The sequence below is a fragment of the Cydia splendana genome, chromosome 5 (genome assembly GCF_910591565.1).
Source record: "Cydia splendana chromosome 5, ilCydSple1.2, whole genome shotgun sequence".
In the NCBI taxonomy this organism is placed as follows: Eukaryota; Metazoa; Arthropoda; class Insecta; order Lepidoptera; family Tortricidae; genus Cydia; species Cydia splendana.
This window is the reverse complement of record NC_085964.1, coordinates 3,227,901-3,250,181: the sequence shown is the minus strand read 5'-3', so window position 1 is coordinate 3,250,181 and position 22,281 is coordinate 3,227,901. Positions and strand designations below refer to the sequence as shown.

At 38.0% G+C, this 22,281-nt stretch overlaps 1 protein-coding gene across 1 annotated transcript; it reads left to right on the top strand.

Moving 5' to 3' along the window:
- Nucleotides 1–2,875: 2,875 nt before the first annotated feature.
- LOC134790337 (uncharacterized) lies at nt 2,876–21,102 on the top strand. Its single transcript, XM_063761105.1, has 3 exons — nt 2,876–3,461; nt 10,030–10,353; nt 20,963–21,102. Exons 1-3 carry the CDS (start codon nt 2,876–2,878, stop codon nt 21,100–21,102), a joined length of 1,050 nt encoding a protein of 349 aa, XP_063617175.1.
- Nucleotides 21,103–22,281: the final 1,179 nt, after the last annotated feature.

Sequence of the window (22,281 nt, the reverse complement as noted above, 5' to 3'; positions counted from 1 at the left end):
ATACGCCCCCTTCCCTTATTTCTAACCAGGATAGATAAAAAATATAAAAAATAAGGAAATAAAATAAAATAAATACTTTGAACGAAAATTATGTTTAACAAGTCTTTAAGTATGCATATAAATAAAGAAAAAGTGGAAAAACTGACTGCCTTGGGCGAGAATACAAGTACATAGGTATGTAGTTACTATTAACATTATACCTTATGCCATAGTGTGGTTTGCTGTTTTCCTGTAGTTTAAACTAAGTTAGGTACCTGAAAAGAAGAATATTTAGAGTAAAACCATAAAGAAATGTATGAAAATCAGTTACATTTACTTCTTCTTAGGAACACAGCATAATATTATGACAAAATATCCATCATTATTCCAAAAAATATATAATGTAGGTATACATAAGAGTTATTGGACTGTGTGTATAATTTAAAATACATACCTATGACTGTCATGTATAACATTATTTGAGTAAAATATAATTATAGCCAAACCTAATCCAACCCGTCTATACTTCATATTTCATTATGAATCCAATATAAAAATAATGGAACCCCAAAAAATTCCTAAAATGAACCTGAGTGAAGCCACCTAAAAAGGTTATTTTTCTTAAAAACGACCACCATAACTTAACCCCCAATATTCGTCATACCATATTCAAACTAAGCTCTAACTTTACTGGTCTTATTTTCTATACAATAACATCTAAAATGATCCTTCATTTATACGTACTTCTATACTTTATAGGGTTCTATATAAACTGGGTAACCAAGAAAAAACATTGTGAAGGGAAACTAGAGTGTTTATGACTGAGAACGCAGCACCTGCGACCCTAAATAGGTATAAATGAATAAGAAGACAGCTACTCAGCAAATTAGTTTATTGTATTAACATAGGGAAGGGATTGCATTACGTGTGGGAAAGAAAAACAGAGTAGTTTCCCGGTTATTTGTAGTAGAAAAACGTGTTTTAGTTGATATTAGTAACTTCAATTCAGATACTTGGTATATATTTGTAATTTAGGGTGCAACTGGACATTCTATGAAATAACCAATTGAAGAGTTGGCAAAAGTATCTACTTTGGCCGTTGGTGCCAAAATACGCCATACGGTCAAGTAAAATTTTTAAATGATAATATTACCAAGAAAGAGATATCTATTGAATTCACAATAAAAAGAGCTAAATATGACCATCTTCGACATTCGTCCCCAACTTCACATTTCAATTTTTCAAATTTATACTAAAACTTAATCCAAGGCCAAGGCCAATCCAAGGCCAATAAGGCCAGGTTCACGCGACGTACATTTTTCCCGTATAGTATACCGTATACGGGGTTTTATCGAATACCGTATAGGTACGGCAACAGCAAAATTTCTATGGCAACGTTCAAAATTATTCATACGGCGTCTATGCGAGAAAGCCGTGTGAACGATTTTGAAAGTTATATGTCACAGTCTAAAGCATGCCAAAACTCAAAAATGGAGATGGGCCGGACACGTTGCCAGGCTTTCAGACTCTCGATGGACCTTAACAGCTACTACCTGGAACGGCCCACAGGAAAACGCCGTAAAGGCAAACCAAATAGCCGCTGGGCGGATGACATTAAGAAAATAGCCGGTATAAATTGGAAACATACTGCATTAAATAGGGAAACCTGGAAGTCCTTGAAGGAGGCCTTCACCCTGTACTATATGCCTAAGTTAACATATTAACAGTAACTATACGTTACTGTCTGCAACATAAATATGCGACGCACGTAATTGTATAAATAGCAAGTAAGCAATAATAGCCTATAAATATGTTATGTTTAGATTTACTTGCTCTCTCTCTATACTTGGATACCGAGAATATAACACATCTTCGGTAATGTCTCGTTTCACTTAATCTCCATTCGACCCTCCAACTACCAACTCATCAGATGGCGACCCATACCAGAAGAGGACCAGGAAAGCGAAGTCCACCACAGCGCATCGCATAGAAAAATGAGGATAGAAGTCAAGACAAGAAGATCACCCTAATGAAGATTCAAGTTGAAGAACCTATTTTTCAAGAAAGAAACTTCCTGCGCATTTTCAAGAAAGAACCTTCCTATTAAAACAGAACCCTCCCACACATTTTGAAAACGAAAGAGAAGAAAGAAAAAGATGACCAAGGGGAAACACTCAAATTAAGAAAAAACGAAGAAAGAAGAAAGAAGAGCGTTGTCCAGGGTTATCCCGGCTCGCAATTCAAGAGGTGTCCAGGGTTATCCCGGCCCATATCAAGAGGTGTCCAGGGTTATCCCGGCCCATGCTCGAGGGAGTCCAGGGTTAGCCCGGCCCGTCATCGTCGTCGGAGCAGAGGCAGCCACATGCAGCGTCAGCGAGTGCCACATGGAGGTGCCAGCTCGCCAGCAGCGTCACGCGACCGCCCAGCCAGCGCGGAATGCAGCGTCGACATAACCTACTTACGGGGGTACATTGCCCGCTACTAATGTAAGTTAGATATAACTTTATCATTATGTTTTAATTGTTTCGTCGCGATATATAGGAAATGTTAGGTATCCTAATTTTAGCCGTTGTATGTTATTAACCGTAGCCGCAAATTTATTATGCTATCTGAGTTAGTGTCCATTCGTGAAAGGTTAAATAAATTAAGAGAAGATATTGTAAAGTTAGGTCCAGAGAGGCGACGGAAAGAAATAGGTAGAAAGAAACTAGACGAATCAAACGAATTATATAATCGCGCGGCGGATATTGTGTCTCAGTTACAGAAGCAAACGGAAAAATATAAAATTTCAGAATTAGAGTTAGCTAATAAGCATATAAACGACATTGCCGACACTTACAGTAGGATAAAGATAGCATTAAATTATTTTGATACAGAATCTCAAACAGACGGAAAAATGGCTAAGCCCAGTTTTGATGTCAAGACGGCCATCGCCTTGTTGCCCGTCATGACGGGGCAGGAGGATACCACTAAACAATTAATAGACGGTATTCTAATGTACAGTTCCATTATTAATAGCGAAACTCAACAGGTTTTAATAGACTTCGTCCTAAAAACAAGACTTTCATCTAGCGCTAAGCTCAGATTAAAGACGTCATATAGTAGCGTAGAATTACTTGTCACGGATATGCGCACATTTTTACTACCTAAAAAATCGTCCGAATCGATTCAGGCTCAACTATACAGAGCTAGGCAAGGTAGGAGAACTATAGAGGCATTCGGAGCCGAGATCGAGGATCTTTTCGTCAACCTGACCATATCTCAGGCCGACGGTAACGATAGCAGGTACGATATACTTCGTCCGCTGAACGAGAAATCAGCCATTAAACGGTTTGCAGACGGTCTAGCAGACCCAAAATTAAGCACAATAATATCATCTAGGCAATTTGCGTCATTGCCCGAAGCAATCAGGACGGCCATTGACGAGCACAGCTCATCACCACAACAGGATCAGGTCCTACATTATGGACGGGGACATTCTCGTAATAATTACGGGAACCGGAATACCCACTCTGCGTGTTACAATAGGAATAAGGGCAGAGATTTTAACACAGGAAATAAAAATACATTCGGGACACGGTATTATTCCAATAATAACCATAACACAGGTATTTCGCTAACACGCCTACGACCAAACAATACTAAACAATAAATAATAATATTAATAGAATTGTTAGATATTTAAGTGGTACAAGGATGATCAACAATGTTTCTAAATCTATGTAGTTAATTTCTAAACGATGTTTGTCGGAACACTGGCGAGCAACTTCTGTCCACTTGTTTTAATTCAATGTTTTCTAGTTTATCGCACTTTTCCACTTTTTTCACATTTGCACTGCACTTATCACTATCACTGACGCTGCAATGACGCGTCAGCCCGCGGCGTCCGCGAGGGCTGCGCGTGCGCGGAGCGGGGGACGGCTCCTGCGCCTGGCCCTGCCCGGCGACACGTACTGGATCAGCTGCTCCTTGTGGTTCCGTAATTATCGATGGTGGTGCTACTTTGACCTTCCACTGGCAGCGCATCTTTCGACTCGCATAAATAATTATCCCGATGATCACTACACCCCATAGGCAGTATATAGCGGTATAGTGATGTATGTCATTCGAGGAGTAGTTGTCCAGAAGGGGTTGATTCTGTTTCATAGTGTTTATTTTGTTTCCTAAGTCCTTTAATTCTTCCTCATTGTATGAGCTATCGCTAGTGCTATTTTCGTAGTCAGATAATGTTATATTTATAATGTGGTTTATAGGGTCTATTTCCGGTGTTAGTATGTTTAGTTTCACATTAACTTGGCTTTGCATATTTTGATGCGTGTGAATAGTAAAGTTATCAGTTTTCACAACGCAATCCTCGTCTACGTTAATAATGTTCGTCTGGGATACCGTCTGAGACGTAACTTGACTCTTGCATAGCGTGCGCAAATGACACGCGTCACAACAGAAGTATAGGTACTGATTCACTTTCGATAGGCTTATCCATTTGTTTTGACAAGCAGCTGTGTTTATTTTGCATTGATAATTTTCATTTTTAATGCAGAGGTCTTTGTCGGAATTCATTTTGAAAACTGGGGTTTTTAGGTAGCACATAGTTGTTGTCACGTCTCGAGTAATGCATTGCTCTATTTCCTTCTCCGTTAGAGGCAAATAGGCATCCTTTCGTAAATTGATAGCTATGTATTTTTCTATAGGGATAATCGATATCATGTTTCTTCCTGTACTGTGTTGTATGGGTATAATGTTGTATAAGTCATAACTAACTCGGCTCACAAGTGGAATACGGATCTCTATAATCATGTATTGGTCAGTCATCTTGGCTTTAATGTTTAATAGGTGATAGATGTCTTGCAAATTGGTTTGAATGTTATCAATAGGTAACGATAAGTCGCTTACTAGTTGTCCGGATATTATGTTCAGTTCTCGTTGAAATTGTTTAGGGTCGATGATGTGAATGTTCATTTTTCCGTTATATATGTTTGTAAGAGTGTCTAGTAAATCATCCTGAATAACTGTTAAGTGATTTAGTAGGTTATTAGCGGCCATCGCTATCATGTTGAATTGCGCCATGCACTCTGCGGCGCTTACTTCTTTTTGCAATGCGGAAGTCCCTTGATCTAAGCTAATTAAATGAGCGTGTATCAATTTAGGTTGTTTTTGTATGGTATCTTTGTTTCTTAATAACATGTTGTATTCGGCCTCCATTACTGATGTCTGGTTTTTCCAAAGGTTGACGAGGTGCTTCTCGTTGTTTTTAATTAGTCCAATGTCTTTTTGATATTGCTCTGCAAATCTATCATCCAGAACTCCAAACAGGGTATTTGCGAGATTTCCAACTCCGTTAACTAGGCCACGCCGTCTCCGGGTCTCTGGTTTCAACTGTTGACTCGATAAAATGCGGTTGTAGTGCTGTAATTCGTCATAAGAGTGACGTAGTTGCAATATAACGATATCACAGTGTGTTAATGTTTTAACTTGTTTACAAATGTTTTCTAGTTGAGTGTTATACTTTTTATAGGCCGTGATTCCTTCCCAATATGGATTGAGGTCCTGGTACGCTACTAGCTTCCATTCATCTTTCACGAGTAGCATGTTTCCAATGTTATCGAAGTATAGACCTTGAGTTTTATTTACGTGAGTTACTTGAACGCAGCTTCCCAATGTTAATAATGACATGAGGTACATTAATGTCATAAATATTGTAGTTGCACATCCGAGCTTTTTGTTAGGTTTCTGTTTGTTCGTTTGTTGTTTAGGCTGGGATTCTTGTTTATCTTGCTGTTCGGTGTCCTTTGGTATTGGTAAGAGAGATAGTTTTATTACTGGGCGCTTTAGGAGTCCATTCTTTGTTTTCAGAGTAACAACTCTAACGTACCCGTCTGGTCCGGCGTGAGTGTTTACAACTCTTCCGAGGGCCCACTTTCCCGCGGGTAGGTTGTCGTCGTGTATTACTACCATGTCATCTATTTCAAGATTCTTCTGAGGTGTGTTCCACTTCGGTCTGGCGGACAGTTGACTTAAATATTCGAATTTCCATTTTTTCCAAATGTCTTTAACAATTTTTTGTGTTAGGTGCCATCTCGTTCTAGCGTCCTCTTCTGTTTCTATTACCGTGAGCCCTGCTCGGCCTGTTAAAAAGTGTGCTGGAGTGAGAAAGTCAAGGTCCTCGATATCTTCAGTTAGTGGGCATAACGGCCTTGAATTCAAACAGGCCTCCAGTTGCGCTAAAATCGTAGAATATTCTTCGTACGTAAGTTTCTGTTCTCCTATTACTCTCTTTAAGTGGTGTTTAAGACTTCGCACTGCCCTCTCCCAGAGGCCACCTGCGCTGGGCCACGACGGGGCATTGAAATGCCATTCAATCTCCATTTCCGTAATTTCCGAAAGAAAGCTGTTGTTAAAAATGTTCCGTAAGTCTTGCCATTGTTCTTGTAGAATGTTGTTCGAGCCCACAAAATTGGTTCCGTTGTCAGAATACATGTGACGAGGAGTTCCTTTTCTGGCCGCCATTCTTCGTAAAGCAGCTAAGAATGCTGAGCTCGTTAACTCAGTCACCAGTTCCAGATGAACAGCCTTTGTAACCATACACACGAAAATCGCAATGTATCCCTTTAATGTTTTTATGCCACGACCTTTGCTCGCCTTGATATCCACATATCCTGTGTAGTCTACACCTGTGTGATAAAATGGCTTGGCTTCATTCACTCTAGCGGCAGGTAACGCACTCATTATTTGTTGCTGTTTCTTTCCTTCAATTTTCTTGCACCTGACACATTTTCCAAGTTGTTTCTTCACCGTGTTCATTCCTCCCATCACCCAATATTGTTCTTTAAGCTTAGCCATAGTGAGTCGGGCACCACCATGGAATGTTAGGAGATGTGCTTGTTCTATTAGCAATGTTGTCAATCGTGCATGTTTTGGGATGATTTTCGGAAATTTCATCTCGTAGGGAATGTTAGCTTCGTTAAGTCTTCCTTTTGCCCGTAGAATGTTGTTTTCATCAATATAAGGGTTTAGTTTCAAAAGATTACTTTTTGTTTCCACTCTGTCATGTTTACGTAAGTACTCTATGTCCGTTCCCATTTCTTCTGTTTGCACATGTTTTATTATTGTCAATTTAGCTTTCTGCAACTCCGGTAACGTGAGATATGTAGGTAAAGTGGCACGAGTCGGTGTCAATACCCTGAAAATCCATGCGACGATTCTTATTACTTTTGCAATTGAGCTATATTTATGTAATAAGTTGTTTATAATGTTGTCTTGGTTATCCGATTGCGTCAGACAGAGGAGGGTACTGTTGTTAATGTTTGTTTGGGTTATGTTGTTTGAGCGGGTTTTTTTCTCTTCTTCGTTAGTTGTGTACTGTGGATGTTCTAAGTTATCGAAAGTAGGTTGAAATGTTAAGAGCCAGGATGGAGCTTGCCACCACAAAGTATGGTTTTTTAATTGCGATGCTGTGAGACCCCTGCTAGCTGCATCTGCTGGATTATCTGATGACTTAACATACCTCCACTGGTCTGCAGGCATTACTTCTTTTATTTGTGTTACTCTGTTAGCCACAAATGGCTTCCAGCGGTTCGAGTCGCCTTGTAACCACCCAAGGACTATTTTTGAGTCAGTCCAGCCAAATGTTATCATTTCATGTTTGTTCAAGGAATGTTTAATCTTTTTCATCAGTCTTGTTAGCAAATGTGCACCACTAAGCTCGAGCCGGGCTAATGTTAATGTTTTCTTATGGGGCACAAGTTTTGTTTTTGCTGCCACCAGTATTACTCTGGATTGTTGCGGTATTCTCGCATATACTACGCAAGCGTATGCTTCTATGGATGAGTCACAGAATCCATGGAGTTCAATGACGTCGTTCTCTTTACACCCTAACCACCGTGTTATTTTGCATTCGTTGAGTTGTTCGATATCCCTTATCGTCCTTGACCATTCTGAGAGGAGTTCGTCAGAAACCAAGTCATCCCATTGAGTCTGTTCTTTCCATGCCTTTTGAAATAATATTTTGAGTTTTACTATGAATGGGGCGATCCAACCGAGTGGATCGTACAGTTTGGAAATTTCGGATAAAAGTGTTCTTTTTGTTAGTGTCTCTTTAAGTTCGGGCATTTTACATTTGAATGTGAAGTTATCTTCGGTCGGGCTCCAGCATAAACCCAATGTATTTGTAATGTTGTCTGCCTTGAAGTTGAATACCATTTCTTCTCTACCCTGTTCTCTGTTTATGTACTCTAAGATTTCCTTGTTGTTTGACGACCACTTTCGTAAATTGAAACCTCCGGTTTTTAAAAGATTGTTTAAATCAGAGACTAACTTTTTCCCTTGTTCTAATGAATGTGCGCCATGTAACAGGTCATCCATGTAAAATGCTTCCTCGACTACTTTCGCTGCTTCCGGAAAATGTTCTCGTTCGTCGGCTGCTAGTCTTTTTAACGTCATCATCGCTATAAATGGTGCTGATTTTGTTCCGTATGTTAGTGTTGTTAGTTGAAATGTTTGTAATGGTTTTTCAGGACTATCTCGCCAAATTATTTTCTGTAAATGTTGGTCAATCTCATTCACGAGTATCTGACGGTACATTTTCTCAATATCCGCCGTAAATACGTATCTGTATTGTCTCCACTTTAACAAAAGTACTTGCAAGTCTTGCTGTAAATTGGGGCCTGTATACATCAAGTCATTTAAAGATCGCCCTGTAGATGTTTTGACTGATGCATTGAACACGACCCTGTATTTTGTAGTTGCTGACTCAGCACGTTCCACAATATGATGTGGCAAGTATGACTCTAATTCCGAACTTGTGTTTGCTGGTTTCATGTGCCCTAGGTCACTATATTCATCCATAAATTGTTTATAAGCTTCTGTTAACTTTTCTTGTTTTTGTAACTTCCTTTCCATGTTTTTGAACTGGGCGATTGCTCTGGATCTTGACTCTCCAAGTTCTTCTTGAAATTGAGGTTTCATTGGAATGCGTACTTCATACCTTCCGTCGGGTCTCCTCTTCGTGTTTTCTTGATAATGTTTGATGCATTCCTGATCCTCTTGAGATAAGTCTCCTTCTTCTGTAATTTCCTCTACCTCCCAAAATTGTTTGATGTCTTCTATTAAACGACCGGACAATTTCGCTGACCGTGCAGCTACAGTCCACCGACCTGCGCGCGCGCCCACTCGCCCGAATACGCGTGCGCAGCACATGCAACCGTCACACGATAATGTAAAACCTAACAGGCAGTTTTTTCGTGACTAATATGAATAGCGCAATATTTAGTTATAATAAAGATAATTATAGCACAGTAACTTGTAGTATAGGTAAAACATATAAATTAAAACTCTTGGCCGACAGCGGAGCAGGCCTGTGTGCTATTAGGTACGAATATTTACAAAACAAACCCGATCTTTTTAGACAAATACAAGGACATAGCATTACTATTAAGGGAGTATGCGGAGATTTAACTTCAGAAGGATATATATATTTAGACTTAGACTTTAACGGTTTCATTTGCGAAGAAAAGTTTCATGTTTTTAAGAATATGCAATGCGCAGCCCAAGCAATTTTAGGGGAAGAATTTTTCAAACGTTACGATGCAGATATAAGTTATAAACGCAATGCATTAATTTTAGAGGACCGAGGTCAGTCCGTTCTGATACCTATGCAAGTACATTTAAATAATACGTATGTCCATAATATACCTCCGCGATGCGAAGTTATGACTCACATTACGTCACAACTGGTAGACGACTGTGTAGTACTAGCCCAGGAAATGCAAGCAGGCGTTTTTGTAGCAGGTGTCATTTCAAGACCAGACAAAGGTCAAATACCCGTACGGATATTGAATACGACTGATAAGCCAGTTACTTTAGATTTATCAAAGTTAAAGGTAAACCGATTATGTAATTTTGATATTTGCAATTTTGACACAGGGAAAATTAGCGTCAATAGAGTAAAAACCTTATTAGATCTCTTAAATTTACACACTTATTTAAACAAAGAGGAACAATTAAGTATAGAACAAATTTGTGCAAAATACGCAGATGTTTTTCATCTGCCAGGCGACAAGCTTACCACAACAAACTTGCTGGAGCACAAAATTAACTTAAAAGAAAATACAAGCCCAGTATACGTAAAACCTTACAGGATACCACATGCCTTACGCAAAGAACTTCAAACGCAGATCCAAGATATGCTAGATAACGACATAATAGAAGAGACTACTTCCGAGTGGTCCAGCCCAGTTTTGCTTGTTCCTAAAAAGAGTGATAAGTTAGGAGAAAAGAAATGGAGATTGGTTGTCGACTACAGGCAACTAAATAATAGAATACAGGATGATAAATTCCCATTGCCCAACATAACAGAAATATTAGATTCCCTAGCAGGTAGCATATATTTTTCAAAGCTCGATCTTTCCCAAGGTTATTACCAACTAGCTTTAGACAAGGAATCCCGGAAATACACCGCGTTTACTACCGATAAGATGTATTCAATGAAGAGATGTCCCATGGGACTCCGAACAAGCGGTAGTGTTTTCTCAAGACTTATGACCATAGCCATGTCCGGATTAAATTACAAACAATGTTTCATATACTTAGACGATTGCATTGTCATAGGTAAATCCATAACGTCACATAACCATAACCTCACTCAAGTTTTAGAACGTTTGAGGAGCGCGAATCTTAAACTAAATCCATTAAAATGCGAATTTTTACGTAAAGAGATAATGTGTGACGTCCCACGGTCAAAGGTACCTTATGGCGGGTATGGAGTTATGCATACCCCAGTAATCTACAATAAATAAGCTATCGATAACACAAAAGATCAACCTTCTAGGTTGCGTAGTTACAGAGATATGATTTTTTGAAAATAATGTTGTGAAATGAGCAACTTTACGATAGAGAAGTTTTAAGTTTAGCCGCCTAAAAAACTATGTTCCTGAAGTAAGTTACATAGTTGACTACAAATAATAATGCCTTATATATCTGAGATTAAAAAAATATTGCGACTTGTTCTGTAATGCAAATAGAAACTTTTGATATCGACTGATTTATGTGTATACTAACCAATCTCTTGAAAATAAAGTTTTATTTCATTTTCACGATTGATTGCAATGAGCTCTCAAGATTTAAATTTTATCTATTAGAAAACGACACTGACAGACAGTTTAAGCAAAAAACAATACCGATTTAGAGGTGAAAATGTATTTTCTGACTTTTTCATATAAAATCACAAAATTGAATATTTTTACTTTTAATGTGACACACAATCAATTTTTCTGAGCACATATGAAAGAAATTCTGTCATTCAAATGAAATAAATCCTAAAACCCCAACTAAATACTATATTTAACCCCTTATGCCACTTTAAACTTACATAATAATAACAGTATTTGCTCCATACATTTACGAAAAGGTACCTTATGGAAATAAATCTAATAATAATACATCACTACAAAATATCAATCATATTATAGTTTATCTTTTATGAATAGAAAATATTAATTTACATTAAACTGCCCCCAATTTAATTAGTTCTTCGTCATAATAATCTTAAAAAAGACCAATAATTTGTATGTAATGAAAAGGTACCTTGTGGTCAAGTTACATGATGAGGCATGATGATGATGGAACAGTTAGGATAAACTAATAATATTTTGGGGTTAAGATGGTATAAATCGTCTATTTCTTATCAATAATATATTTCGGTTGCTATTGAAGATAAGCGGCATTGAGGTTCAATGACCTCAGATATTCCATAAGGTAATGCGTCGGGTATTGGCATTTTTCAGCAAACCAATGGCTGATTTACTGCATGCGACCAAACCAAATGAAGATTATTCTAGTTAAGAAAGACTTGACGAGAGTAACTTTGGTATAATAGCAGTCTACTTGGATTTGTGATGTCGGTCTATGTACGGTTATAATATTTGCGAGGCGCCCCAACCAGAACTGAAATTATCAAATTAGTTTTGCAGAATGCTAATACAGTTCCCTACCAAACTTCTTTTCCCGTATTGACTAGTTTTTTTGGGAATTTTCAATCTTTTTTCCATAAGGTACCTTTTCTACTAAACTCTGAGACGACATTACTAGGCTTATAACTAACTTATAACAAAAATAAAAACAGGTAAACAAACGTTAGGCATTAAGGTTTCAGATCACACAATAAAAAAAAATTGAGCATTTTTTCACCTCTTTACAAAACATTTAATATCTCCGAAACTAGAAACCCTCATAAGGTACCTTTTCCCGTGGAACGTCACATGTATTTAGGGCACAAAATAACTTCAAAGGGAGTAGAGCCCGACCCAGCGAAAGTAGATGCATTAACCAAATACCCAAGACCAACGAATACAGACGAGGTCAAAAGATTCGTAGCATTTGCCAATTACTATAGACGGTTTATTCCAAATTTCGCGAACATAGCTTATCCTTTAAACCAGCTTTCCAAGAAAAACGCAGTTTTTAACTGGTCTACAGAGTGTGAAGCAGCATTTTTAAAATTAAAAAATATTCTTACGAGTCCACAAGTTTTAGACTATCCAGATTTTTCAGAAAATAACATTTTTACGTTACATACAGATGCATCAAAAATAGGATTAGGTGCAGTACTATCAAATTCCAACGGAAAAGTAGTCGCGTACGCAAGTCGAAATCTTAAGCCAGCCGAGACGCGATACCCAATCATAGATTTGGAATTACTTGCCATAGTTTGGTCGACAAGACATTTTAGACCCTATCTCTTTGGGAAAAGGTTTAAAATTGTCACCGACCATAAACCATTGATTTATCTTTTTGGAATGACTGATCCCTCGAGTAGATTAACCAAATTTAGGTTGTATTTAGAAGAATTCAATTTTGATATTGAGTACATTCCGGGGCGAAACAATGCAGCTGCAGACGCATTGAGTCGTTTACCGATGAATAGTGAAGATTTAAAAAATATTAGAACACACGTTGTATCAGTCATGACCAGAGCTCAAACACGGAAACTGCGCGCGCAACAAACTTGCGATAAAGGTGACTTAGCGACAGATGTACCCGCAAACGATAGGCTTGATCAACCTAGAGTTGTGGAAATCATCAAAGCACCAAAAAATTGTATTGAACTCATATTAAGTTCCGATTACAAATCAAGTAAGACATGTCAAAATAAAATAATGAGTAGTAAAGGAAATTTTGAGTACGTACCAAGCGAATCATGCATATATCTAACATCCCGATCGTTATCTACCGTAGGCGTGTTAGCGAGGGAATTAGAAGAATTTTGCAAGAAGCAACGCATAAATGAAGTTATAATAATAAAAAATAAACAAAATGCGCAAGAAATAAACGAATTTTTAGCTAGCTACAAATGTGATATTCCTAGGATCCTAGTAACGAAAGGTGTCACGAAAGTATACGATAAAGAGGAAATAAGAGTTATTTTAAACGATTTCCATCTATTACCCACCAGTGGCCACGCGGGGGTTAATAGAATGCTCAATAATATTAAACGTCATTACTTCTGGCCAAGAATGAGCCACGATGTATACGAATACGTAAAGAAATGTGCACATTGTCAACACAACAAACACACTAATAAATACACTAAGGAGCCAATGGTGATAACTACAACGCCAAGTTCATCCTTCGAAAGAGTTTCTTTAGACATTCTAGGACCTTTAGAAATAGACAATTTTAACTATAAGTACGTATTAACAATTCAGTGTGAACTGACTAAGTTCGTCGAAGCATATCCTTTAGAGAGGAAAGACTCTGAGTCTGTAAGTAAAGCATTTGTAAATAATTTTATTTTAAGATATGGCGTACCAAGCGACGTTATAACGGATCAAGGTACCGAATTTATGTCCAGTGTTTTTAGCGATATTTGTAGATTATTAGGTATAAATAAGCTACACTCGACTGCTTATCACCACGAAACTATAGGAGCACTCGAGAACACGCACAAGAACCTAGGAGCTTACCTTAGGATACAATGTAGTAATAACCGCACAGACTGGAGTACCTGGTTAAGCTATTGGTGTTTTTCGTATAATACCACCGTACATACCGAGACGCAATATACGCCATTCGAATTAGTTTTCGGCAAACACTGTCGTTTACCGAATAATTTAATTTCTTCTGTCGACCCTCTCTATAATTATGATAGTTATCCTAAAGAATTTAAGTATAGGTTACAAAGAGCTCAGTCAGAAGCTAGAAATAATTTAATGTCTAGTAAAGTCAATAGAAAATTAATGTATGATAAGAAAATGAATTCTGTACAATATAAACCAGGAGACTTAATACTTTTAAAAAACCAAGTAGGCGATAAATTAGACTCTATTTATAATGGACCTTACAAGGTCATTGAAGATATGTCACCAAATGTTAACATATTAAAAAATAAACAAGTTTATATAACTCATAAAAATAACACTAAGATGTATTTTGAAACTAAGTAATAACTAGTAATTATTATATTCAATTATAATTAGGAAAAAAAAATGTAAATGCAACTGCGTGTGTCACATTTTTTTTCTTCCTTTGTGGGGGTGAAGAGTAACTTTCCAGGGAGGTGTACTATATGCCTAAGTTAACATATTAACAGTAACTATACGTTACTGTCTGCAACATAAATATGCGACGCACGTAATTGTATAAATAGCAAGTAAGCAATAATAGCCTATAAATATGTTATGTTTAGATTTACTTGCTCTCTCTCTATACTTGGATACCGAGAATATAACACATCTTCGGTAATGTCTCGTTTCACTTAATCTCCATTCGACCCTCCAACTACCAACTCATCAGAACCCGATGAGGGGTTCTGGTCCGACTAACTGTATCAGTGTAAATACCTAAATAAAATGTAAGCTTTTCTTGACATACACCTTGTACTTAATTATAATTTTGACATAGCGACTCTGACTTATAATGCAATGTAATACTAAAAAATAAAAAACTAGATAAGATTATGTAATCGATGAACCTTCTTACATTTCTCTCCAATGACTAGAAATAAAGGCTTTTTATTTTATCTATATTTTATTTATGTCACAGTCTAATTCTTCTACATATAGAGACATACAGCCATATTCGAACTTTAAGATACGTCAAATAATAGATATGGAAACGATATGCATTGGATATGTCAGTGTCAAACAAGTGTCAAAAGTCAGGTTTCTACAAACAAAAACGTCACTTTTGACACTTGTTTGACACTGACATATCCAATCTATATCGTTTCCATATCTATTATTTGCCGTATCTTAAAGTTCGAATATGGCTGATATTTCTTTTTGTTAAGTTATTAGACATTGGTAGATAATATATATAATTAGATATTAGGCTATTAAGCCTTTTGACGGGTAGTCTGATACACTACTTTTGATACTGCCTGTACAAACTAGCAAGGGAGTTCTTAGACGCCTCCTTGGCAAGATATAAAATGCGACTCGTAATACTTCACAGAAATGTAAAGATTTCATTTACTCCAGCCAACACTCAACATTATAAAACAGAATTTTAAATACATATAATGCTTAATTAAGAAAGTTTCTGAATAAAAGCACCGTCAACGGTGAATGTGCGTCGCGTTTTCGAGCTAGCTGCATGGTATAAAGCGATAAAAGAGCGGTGCAAGTCGCTGGGGCACTTGTAAACGTTTTATAGTAGCTGCAGTTAGCGAAATTGAAATATTCGAGGTTAGATGTTTTGCAACTTAAGAAACTCGAGTTATTAGGGTTCCGTATCTCAAAAGGAAAAAACGGAACCCTTATAGGATCACTCGTACGTCTGTCTGTCTGTCCGTCTATCACAGCCTATTTTCTCGGAAACTACTGGACCAATTAAGTTGAAATTTGGTACACATATCTATATTAGTGACCCAAATATGGACATTTTTTTTTTAATAATTTTAGAATACATAGGTTTGAAGTTATTTAAGAAAATAGCCAAAAAATGACCATTCCCCTCCTTTATCTCCGAAACTACTAGGTCTAATATTTTGAAAAAAATACACATAATAGTTCTTTACCTATAGATGGCAGGAAAACCTATCAGAAATGTGCAGTCATGCGTGAGTCGGACTTATGTACGGAACCCTAGAAACGCGAGTCCGACTCGCAGTTGGCCGGTTTTTTTATTAAATATTTCGATTTGGGTAAAACCAGGCGTGGCTCACTCCGCGATTTCGTCGCTTTGCTACAGATAGCTAAAAGTACATCCGTTCGGCCCCAATTTTGGTGTTTGCCATAAGCCGCGCGTGGCGCTGTCGCCACCTAGCGGCCATATCTGTGCTGATCGTAACAGACGCGTTTTGTTAGAGAGTGAGTCTTCTGTACCTAGTACTATTATTTATTCTGTGGTAAAACAAAGTGACAAAGCCGTCCAATGACGGGTAGCCTTGACTCAAGGCCCTTGAGGTTAAAAGATGTCTCACGCTAGAATGGCCCGAGTCCGACACGTCATTTTCTATGGCGGCTAATTAGTGATCCCCGGAAACTACGTCCAGGACCCGGGTATGTCCTTAAACAACGTCCAAGACCACCGGTGGACGGGCAGCAGCGTCCCTCAAATTCGGTGTACTCGACTGCGATCGCCAACCCGCCTGCCAAGCGTGGCGATTATGGCATACACCCCCCAAAGGGGGAGGCCTATGTTCAGCAGTGGACGTCTTATGGCTGAGATGATGATGAATTAGTGATCACGTGATGCTTTCTATAGAAAACGCAGCGCCGGAAACTCCGGGCCGATCTAGCGTGAGTCAACCTTAACTGCGTAAGCTGAAGACGGCGGTTGGCCCAGCCCATGGTATAATAATATACTCCGCCTGGTACTCCATTCCCGTCTTTTCTAGGTCACCTAACTGACACGGGCTTACGTCATCATGCGACAGCGCTATATGATAATATGCGATAGCGCTATATATAGCGGCCATGTTGTAGTGACGTAGCGCCGTGTCACTCTGGGAATGGAAGACCATGTTTTATTAGACTATGGCCCAGCCTCCGCCCATAGTATATGAAATCTAGGTCAGTTAATCACGTCTAATATAGTTATTTCTATCATTATATATAGCGGACAGTGTGTTTCATTATAAAATTTATATTATAGCAGTGTTAATACTTAAAAAAACACAAATCTAAATATAAAAAAAAATGATTTGTTCCATAAATTATATAGATTACAGTGTTGAAGGCAGATCCTTTAAAATATATACGGTTTTTTGATGAACTCTTTTCCGTCTCTTTGAAGTCTTTTAAAAAACTTTCTCCCGACCTAAGCAAAAAGCCTCCGTAAACCGTAACCTAACTCATGCATTGTAAGGCACAAATTATGCAACAAACTTGTATTTTTCTCCCCAAGGCGTTGTAATAAATTAGCAACTTTATTGGGAGCTCTTTATGAAAGGGTTCCGTCGTGCATTTTGCGAAAATTCGGGACTTGGTGTTTATGAGTTGTTTGTACATTTGTATTACTCTCGGAGTTTGTTTAGTCATTAATATGGAAATGTTTACGAGAAATCTGTTATGCTTTTTACCCGACTTCGAGAAAAGAAAGATCTTTTTTTCTAAATGAATGAATAAAACTAACCTTAAAAAAATCGACTTCATTGTTTAAGTTCAAATATCAAAAGTTGTAACTTATAAAGGTAAACATAATTTAAAATCATTTCACAAAGGCCGTATCTATTACCAACGATGGCGTTCTTATTAATAGGTCAAACGCATAACCTACTTTTACTACAGGCTGTAACCCCCGTTAATACTCACCCCTATCCTATTTACAGGGTTTACACTCCCAATGCTTACAAAATGCAAGTGAGGCGACTCAGGCAAACCAGTGTAAATAAAGGTACTCTTCGGATTCTGACTACACCATTTCCGAATGTAGTATTGTATACGCGATATTACTGCCGACTGGCGCACAAATCCGGGAAGCATAATTGATTTTGACATTTGCGGCACCAATGTAGTCGGCAGTAATGGCACGCTGCAATATTATATGCAAGTAGCATTACTGTACTAATGTAATATTTAAAACTTTCGCGTTTTGAATTAACTCACCCTCGAAAACCTAATCTGTGTCGAAATGTCGGTAAATAAAGGTAATAAAATAAATTCGCGATAGACCCGTCTATAAATGTGAGTTAATATGTGTACAAATGTAGTCTAAATGCGAACGGTGGGTACCTTAAGAGCTTACATGTTAATTTTAGCTCTAAAACTCACTCTCTCTCCCGGTATCCTCTTTTGTGAGATCATTGGCACGTGTACCACCCCGCCTGCGCTTTCCCTTTCTACCAGGCTCAGATAGATACTAGACTACGACAAATACTAGACCAGGCGGCTTAGCACGGTCGCGTTTTTATCCCTTGTCACCATGCCTGTCACGTTCTAACAAGTCTGTAAGTGCGAAAGGTACGCGCATAGTGATAGTCGATAAAAATGGTACCGTGCTGAGCCCGCAGGTGACAAACATTACACAAATACCCATCCACCCGAACACCCATTCACCTGTGGCGAACCTTTTTCGGTTGGCTTGACCCAAACATCCATTCACCTATACACACATTCATCCAAACGCCCATACCGATTTACCCATTCCAATTGGTCTCCACTCCGCACTCTGAAAAGCTTTGTCTCACTCAGTGACCAACATAATTTTGCTCACTGTACTCTTGTTCGAGCGGCTGAGGTGGAAAGTTTTTTACCCATTTATAAAGTCTTATTAGCCCGAACACGTGTATGCAATGGGAACTCAGGGCTTGTTAAATAAGGGCCAAGGTCGCTCTTAGTAGCTCCATGACCTAATGAAAGCTTTTTGCGAAAAGCTCTGTTGTTTGATACACCTGGTTGGGCAAGTTTGTAATTTACATCCTTTTGAGAGTGTTTGGGAAGAAATAGGAAAGAATTTTTGGGAAGATGGAGAGAAAAGTTTTTATGGCAACGTATTGTGATTGATGACATTAATATTTATGTAGCTGTTTGGTGGGGGGCAATATTGGGAGTGTACTGGACTAACCCCTTCACGACCCGCGTTCTACACATAGTATCCATATAAACCTGATCTGCGTATTAAATCTATCATATTACCTATGTAAAGTCACACTTACCTAACAAACATTTAATTAAATTGCTTAAATAAACATCTATTTCGCTTAAAGTAATAAATCTACTAACAATGTGACTAAAATTACATTTTAAACTCCACTTTTACGACTTATACAACCTCAACGTTGAATTGAAATCGCCTACTTTATCATCCAGGCCATCACGAAAACTTATTCATCAAACATTAGGAAACGCATTAGAATCATGATTCTGTGCCAAACGGACGTAACGGCGTTTCTTATCTTATCTGACCCTACTTTATTGTGACTTAACCAAATAGTCGATGTGTCAACTTATGAATGCTATCTATTGTGGAATGCTGGCTATAAAGTTCATCGGTTTCGTAATATTTTAAAGTATCTGTGACTTTTAAGATGGTTTTAGGTCAGTGTTTGGTTTGAACCCTTTCAACGCCACGCCGCTCGGGCGCGGTGCGTCAACGTGAACCGAATATTGCTGCCCGATTCGAACTTTAAGATAGGTCGATTAATAGATCTAGAAACGTTATGGGATTAGATGTGTCAGTGTCAAAAAAGGACGTTTTTGTTTGAAGAAACGTCACATTTGACACTAACATATCTAATCCATATCGTTTCTAGATCTATTAATTGACGTATCTTAAAGTTCGAATCGGGCCGTTGGTCTGTAGCCGCGCGCCTCAACTGACGCATTTAACGTTCAAAGGGTTAATGCAAAATGCCAACATTGTAATGGATTAATGTGGAGCTAACTTTTGAATTTTTTGAGTTTTTTGGTTTTGACGATTTGGGTATGGTACGATTTTTTACTGGAAGACTTTAGTACCCATACATAATTTTACTTCAGAGATTAAACTGAAGCTTTTATTTTTCGCTGCGCAAAATAGACGCTAATCGTCGAGTAGTGGAGTGGAAACCGTCCGCATGACATTACATTTTATGGATTTTCAACCAATATTTAAAACATTGTCATTCGAGTCAAAATACAACATTACCCAACTGTACCGTAGGTACTGTTTCTTGGGCCGGTCTGATGTTTGAAACAGAAAATAGAAGAGAAGACTAAGTATTAAAAAACATCTCTTGAAATTTGGGATCTTTAAAATTGTCTGTAGGTAACTAAGATAAAATACAGTCGGCGTTAATACATTAAACTTAGGTTTTAGACAAAATTTTTCATAATTCAAAAATTTTAATTGTGATTGTATGCCACAAACCCGCAATGGGCTACTATTTAATTGTTTTGTCACTTTTGTCTACTCTAAGCTTGCACCAAGATCAAATATACTTAATGGACGCTGATAACACAATTACCTAAGTAAATTATCTTATTCACTGAACACTAGCCTAACATAGATTTCGGACTAAACATTGTATCAAAGCCAATATATACTCGTATATCCGATATAGCACTTCGTATTGTGTTTAATCATTTGATGACGGATGTCTAAATGTTATCCAATCCTGGTGAATCGTAGATGTTGCAATTGTCGTATTATTGAAACAACAGCTTTAAGCTTACAATAGGACATGGAGATTATATTTTTACACATTTTTTTTTTTTTTGGACATGTAAAATTATATTTTTATCAATAAAGAATTGAATTGAATTGAATTGAGATTAACACGTTAAGCCAATTACAAGAACTCACAGGTATTTACAAATTATTCTAAATTAAAATAATGCTAGCACTTACGCACACACACACACACACACACACATGCGTACACAAAGAGAGGAAAAAAGCATAATTGAAAATGTAAATAGAATTTAAAAAAAATAGAAGGTCCGAAAAACTCAGTTCATTGGCGCCCAGAATAACTCAGGTCTCGGAGTTCAATGGAGGGAAACAAAGTTTAATTAGAACAGTTACCTAATATAATAATATTGAAACGTACCTATTATGATTTTAGGCCGAATGAATAGCAAACGTGCTCTGGGTGGGGCACGTGAGTTGGTCAAACGCGGTGAAGAGGTCTGCTGGCGGCAGTCCACATGGCTTATGGCCGCACAACAGGAAGACATCACATCTGGTCGCTATCCTCAGCAATGAGGGAACGAGAAAGGAGAAGAATAATTAATTTCATAACCATAACTGAAGAAATTTATTATAAAATCACGGTACCTTCCTTTAAGACCTTCTTAATTGTACAGCCCGTTAAATCCTAACCCTTCCCGCTCAATATTCAATCAGCATTCAATTTGACTTAATGCCTGAGTCTATCCGCTTAGCCAGGCGTTTCCGCGGGCACTCATTAAGCGTGGATTCCTTAGTGCCCACGCGGTCGGCAGGATATTATCTTGCATAAGCCTTGTGTAATTAATGTTCGTAGTAACCATAAATTTAGTATGTAAAAGTGTAAATAACTAACCCTAGTGTAAATTTCATTCGACAGCGTGACGTGACGTTTGTTTGTTGCGGATTTTGAGTTTCCAAAACATCCCGCTTGGGCGCTGTTCAAAATCCCGTACAAAATGAGACTCAACATAAACTTGTACGTCACGTCATGCTACGAATGACATTCACACTAGGGGTTCAGAACTAAGGGCGCCAGTGGCGTACGGTGTTTAACATACATGCAGTAACTTGCCAAATAAAGTATCAAATAAATACCGTAAAACGGGGTGAGTAGGTTTCGCGGGGAGACGTGGGTTATGAATGGGGAGAGAAGGTTCGAGAGGGGGGTGAGAAGGGATTTTAAGGCTACTGCTACAAAAATAATGTATTCCAATTTAAAATGGAGCTATAGTAATACGCATAATAAAAAAAAAATCGATCCAACAATCTTCCAAAATCACCTTTGTATGAAAACCCCTCTCACCCCAAATACGAGGCACTACGGGGTGAGGTGGGTTTTCCTCTTTATCGTCAAAGTTATGAAATGGAACTAATCACTACATTCATGTAAGATTATGAGTCATTACATAGCGTCAAAACCGTACAGTTTTCTTAAAGACTTATCCCGTAATCACTTAAAACTATAGTGCCCCTAGCTTAGACTACCTCAAGCAGAGCCCTTTGAGTACGCCGCGCGAATGCACGGAATACCTCCCCGACTCCTTAAAATGCTTTAGTCCGAAACTGTGCACAGAATACCATCTGTAAGTAATAAAGTGCCTAAGTTGCCGGCTATCTCTACAACGCGGAGCGGTCCGTCTTTCTATCTTTTTACTCGACTGAAGGAACTGAAATGGTTCTAGACGGATTTTTAGTATGAGATATGAGATGTTC

Excerpts from the sequence above, each read along its gene's own strand:
- LOC134790337 (XM_063761105.1), top strand. The coding sequence starts at position 2,876 with ATGGCTAAGCCCAGTTTTGATGTCAAGACGGCCATCGCCTTGTTGCCC. Across the intron at positions 3,462-10,029 it reads TTATGGACGGGGACATTCTC|GCGACAAGCTTACCACAACA; the intron begins GTAATAATTACG and ends TTCATCTGCCAG. Across the intron at positions 10,354-20,962 it reads AATATTAGATTCCCTAGCAG|GCCGAATGAATAGCAAACGT; the intron begins GTAGCATATATT and ends TTATGATTTTAG.